Genomic DNA, 3,860 nt, shown 5'->3' on the forward strand with positions numbered 1-3,860 from the left:
GTTTGTTATCCCATTTTCTAAAATCTGGATGCCAAGTGTCGTTTTTGAACTGATGGCGATGAGAAACACAGTAAGATGGCAACTGACTGAACACCATGGTGGCCACTAACTGCAAAGACAGGCGGCAACCAACATAAAAATTGAACGGCAACTAGTTCTCTCTATTCCGATTGCCACCCAAATCCACCCCATCCATTCCTTCCATGCTTCTAGCGAACACTAGATCAGTGTGGCAATTGCCACGTAGTTGTGGATGTAGTTGCCCGCTTCGTGGGCAATCAGAAAGTTCAACTAGTAGGGGTGGAAATAGGACCAGAAAGACGATGAGATCGGAGATCGGCCTGCTCCTCTTTTGTCTGTCGCCGCGGGCTCGTCGATCGGGGGTGGGGGTGGGAGCGGGGTGTATGGGTGGTGGTGTCAAGGGGTTGGGGTAGGATGGAGGGGGTGGGTGCCGCTACAGATCTAGTCTGGTTGCCATGGCAACCAGAGAAGGCACGCGATGGGATCGGGAGGTAGGAGACGATGTAGATCTGATGCGATAGGGTTCGTCGGTAGGTCGAGGCGTCGAGCGCGCGTTCGGGTTTTGCGGGCAGCGAAATGGGCCGCCCGGACGTGTGGGCGTTCGCGCCACACACCGGACGTGCGGGTCGTGGCTCGTGCGCCCGGACGCCGTCGTGCGGGCGGATTAGTCCCCACACCGAACAGGACGTGCGGGCCGACCCACCTAACTGCCACACGTGTGGCAGTTATCGGCGTCAAATGAGGACATTAAAAGTAGATGTTATGGTGACAAATGAGGACATTTGTGTTTTTATGCATGGATTTGGGACTTTAAAAGTAGATGTTATGGTGACAAATGAGGACATTTGAGGATCGGCGTTGTCTGCGTACATGCCTCGGATTTGTCCAGTTCAGTTGTAGATGCTCTTAGAAGCTCTGTAAGCATACAAGTACGAGTTGTAGAATTGTAGATGCTCTTAGAATGGAAGGAAAATTATGTTCTCTTTTTATCTGTTGCAAAAAAATATTGCTTGTTGGGCTGCCTCCCTGTCTGCTGGTGCTTGGAACACCTAGAATTTCGTAGAACTATCTGGTAGTAGTTGGAGTCGATCTGTAGCTTTGTTGAAGGATGTTTGCTGGTTGTTCAGACTAATAGTTTCGTTAATGAAATCGAAGGACCCTCTTTTGCTCAAAAAAATACAAGTGGAAAGAAAACCATTTCTGCTTGCTTGTCAGATATTATACCACCCATGCGCCGGTCTACGTCAAAACGGCCACGCGCGTCCGCCTTCCACGCATCCCGGATTGGAAGATCTTGAGCACAGAAGTTAGGACCCATGAACGTGAAAATGTACTGTACCAAGCCTACAACTCATCGCTCCGATAATCAGCGAAGGGTTGGGTCCGTCGGCACGCGCCGTTGGCGGCCAGGCTCTCCAGCCAGAGCTCGTCGCGGACGGTGGAGTCGGCGTCGTCGTTGCGGTGCCATGCCCAGCGCGCCGCGGTCGCGTTCACCACGCTCAACCGGCCATGCCCAAAGCTCGCCTCCCTCATCAACGAGAGCCGAGACAGCTTATGATTCTTCTGGAAACTGCGTGCGGCGACCACACAAACAGGACAGAAAGGATTCAGCTACGGAACGAATCAATTTAGTTTTAAGCCTACGCGTCGTTTGCAACTTACTCGAATGCAAGCCCTTCTCTGTTCCCGCCGTCGCCGATTGTGATGTGCACCGGCCCGCACGGGTTCGCCTCGTTGTCATAGATCCTTGCCTGCAACAGTTAACATGTGTACATCAGTCTCTCACACTTTCACGCGCAGCCAGATCAAGTCGGAGCGGCGAAAACAACAACTCACGAAGCGTTCGTAGGCGTGGACGTGGCCGGAGAAGACGACGTCGACGCGGGCCTCGTAGAGCAGGCGCTCCATGGCCTTCCTCATGGCGTCCCCCTCGCCGGCGTGCGCCGCGTTGGTGTTGTACCACGGGGCGTGCAGCAGCACGACGAGCCACGGGGTGGCCCGCCGGTCGACCCGGGCTAGGTCGCGCGCCAGCCACCCGTACTGCTCCGAGGTCGAGTTGAAGGCGGCGTACGAGCCGAGCATGACGACGTGGACGGCGCCCCCGGCCGCGTCGAAGGAGTAGTAGAGCGCGGACGTCGACCCGCTCTCCTCGTGCGGCATGCGCCACCGCGTGGTGTAGGCGACGAACGGGCCGGGCAAGCCCGGGAGCGCCATCCCGGCCTCCACCTCGTGGTTCCCCTCGGTGACCATCCACGGCCGCCGGCTCGCGTGCTCCTGCACGAACCGCCCGAACGTGTCCCACAGCGGCTGCTGGGTGTCGGCGTAGGCGAGGTCGCCTGGCACCAGCAGCATGTCGTAGTCGGTCTTGCTGACGTGGGCCAGCGTCGACGCCGTCCATTCGGTCTGCCCGAGGTCCCCTGAGATTCAAATTTTTAGATCGCACGGCCACGGCAGCGTGCATGTGCAAGTGCAACCAGATTTCGTATACGTACCTGCGAGCGCGAGCTCGATGGGGAGAGCGGCGGGCGGCGTCTTGAGGGTGAACTCGTCGCCGACCATGCCGCACCGGTAGTAGTACACGGCGTCGGGATCCAGAGGTCCGATCGTGACGTGGTGGATCTTGCCGGAGGAGTAGAGGTAGTAGCGGTACGAGGTGTGCTCGCCGGTGGCCGACGTGGTGTAGTTCCCGGAGGCCCTGCCGTACTCCACCACCGAGTGCCCGTGCTTGGCGTCCGTGATCCATGAAACTCTCATATGGTTCGCCCCGACAACAGATAGATGGACCTGACACGCAGATACCAATCAACTCTCCGTCGGCCGGCCGGCATCGATAAGTGCAATTTGATCGACGTGCATACCTGTTGAGGGTGGGAGGCGGGTTTGTCGTGCTCCGTGAGGATGACACGGCCCGGCGGGGGGCGGACATACTCGGCGGCGGTCGAGACGATCAGCGTGCCGACGACCAGGAGTACTACGAAGCGCGTCGTTATCCTGTTTGGCTCCATGGCCTCGACGTGCACGAGTGGTATGCAAGTCACCTGGGAGGATCGGCTCGACATCGCCGTGCATGGACCATATAGTGTGGGGGTACTCTGGCATTGGCAACGGGCGGCAGCGACGATGGCAATGGCCGGGCGGGTGGTGTCGATGGCGTCAAGGAACGGGAACGTACGGTTTTGCGCAGCCTTTCGCGTGAAGCGTCGTAGCGCAGAGTGGTGCTGAACCACACCCGCGGCGCCCTTTGCTTGGCGGTGACTTCTCCGTGCGACTCACCCACCTCTCGCCCGCTTTAAGCGTTTGCGTGGCGAGGAGCAGAGCAGGCAGTAGAGACCATTTTCCGTTTTCCGTTTTCTTTTGGGACTGCATTTTGGGGCAGTCGATCGTTTTCAGCCATACGGATTAGACGTCTTCTTTTACCTCCAACCACTATTGTTTCTTTTTTTCTTCCTCTCACCCCACCGATCCAGGGCAGGCCTAACTGCTTGCCACCGCAGCCGGCCCGCGGCGCTTCTGTTCCCGCGTCACTGCCCCGCCCTTCCATCAATCGTCGCCCACCGTTATGGTGCTGCCACCCTTGGCCATCCCTCTAACCCGCCACAACCAGTTTTTTTCAGAGAACTTGCACCTCCCCCACCCCCCTCCCCCTCTCCACCCCTACCCTACATACATCTCGAAGATAGATAATGGGGTTGCCTTTCACCCTAAGATAAATACCGGGCAGTCTGCCACCCTAAGATAAACTTAGAGGGCTTCTCCGGCGAGCTCTTTCCTTTCCTCCGGCTATTCCTTCCTTCACACCAAAATCGACTAACCCAAATTCTAAATTTAGGTTACTTATC

At 57.3% G+C, this 3,860-nt stretch overlaps 1 protein-coding gene across 1 annotated transcript; it reads right to left on the bottom strand.

Moving 5' to 3' along the window:
* Positions 1 to 983: 983 nt before the first annotated feature.
* On the bottom strand, positions 984 to 3,225 carry LOC125541693 (purple acid phosphatase 22). Its single transcript, XM_048705032.2, has 5 exons — positions 2,880 to 3,225; positions 2,514 to 2,805; positions 1,858 to 2,438; positions 1,684 to 1,772; positions 984 to 1,591 (listed from the first exon to the last, which is right to left on the bottom strand). Exons 1-5 carry the CDS (start codon positions 3,078 to 3,080, stop codon positions 1,366 to 1,368), a joined length of 1,389 nt encoding a protein of 462 aa, XP_048560989.1. The 5' UTR covers positions 3,081 to 3,225; the 3' UTR covers positions 984 to 1,365.
* Between the last annotated feature and the right edge of the window lie 635 nt (positions 3,226 to 3,860).

This window comes from Triticum urartu, chromosome 2A, assembly GCF_056163025.1.
Source record: "Triticum urartu cultivar PI428250 chromosome 2A, HENAU_Tu73, whole genome shotgun sequence".
NCBI lineage: Eukaryota > Viridiplantae > Streptophyta > Magnoliopsida > Poales > Poaceae > Triticum > Triticum urartu.

Excerpts from the sequence above, each read along its gene's own strand:
- LOC125541693 (XM_048705032.2), bottom strand. The coding sequence starts at position 3,080 with ATGTCGAGCCGATCCTCCCAGGTGACTTGCATACCACTCGTGCACGTC. Across the intron at positions 2,806-2,879 it reads CCGCCTCCCACCCTCAACAG|GTCCATCTATCTGTTGTCGG; the intron begins GTATGCACGTCG and ends TCTGCGTGTCAG. Across the intron at positions 1,592-1,683 it reads AGAGAAGGGCTTGCATTCGA|TTTCCAGAAGAATCATAAGC; the intron begins GTAAGTTGCAAA and ends CGCCGCACGCAG.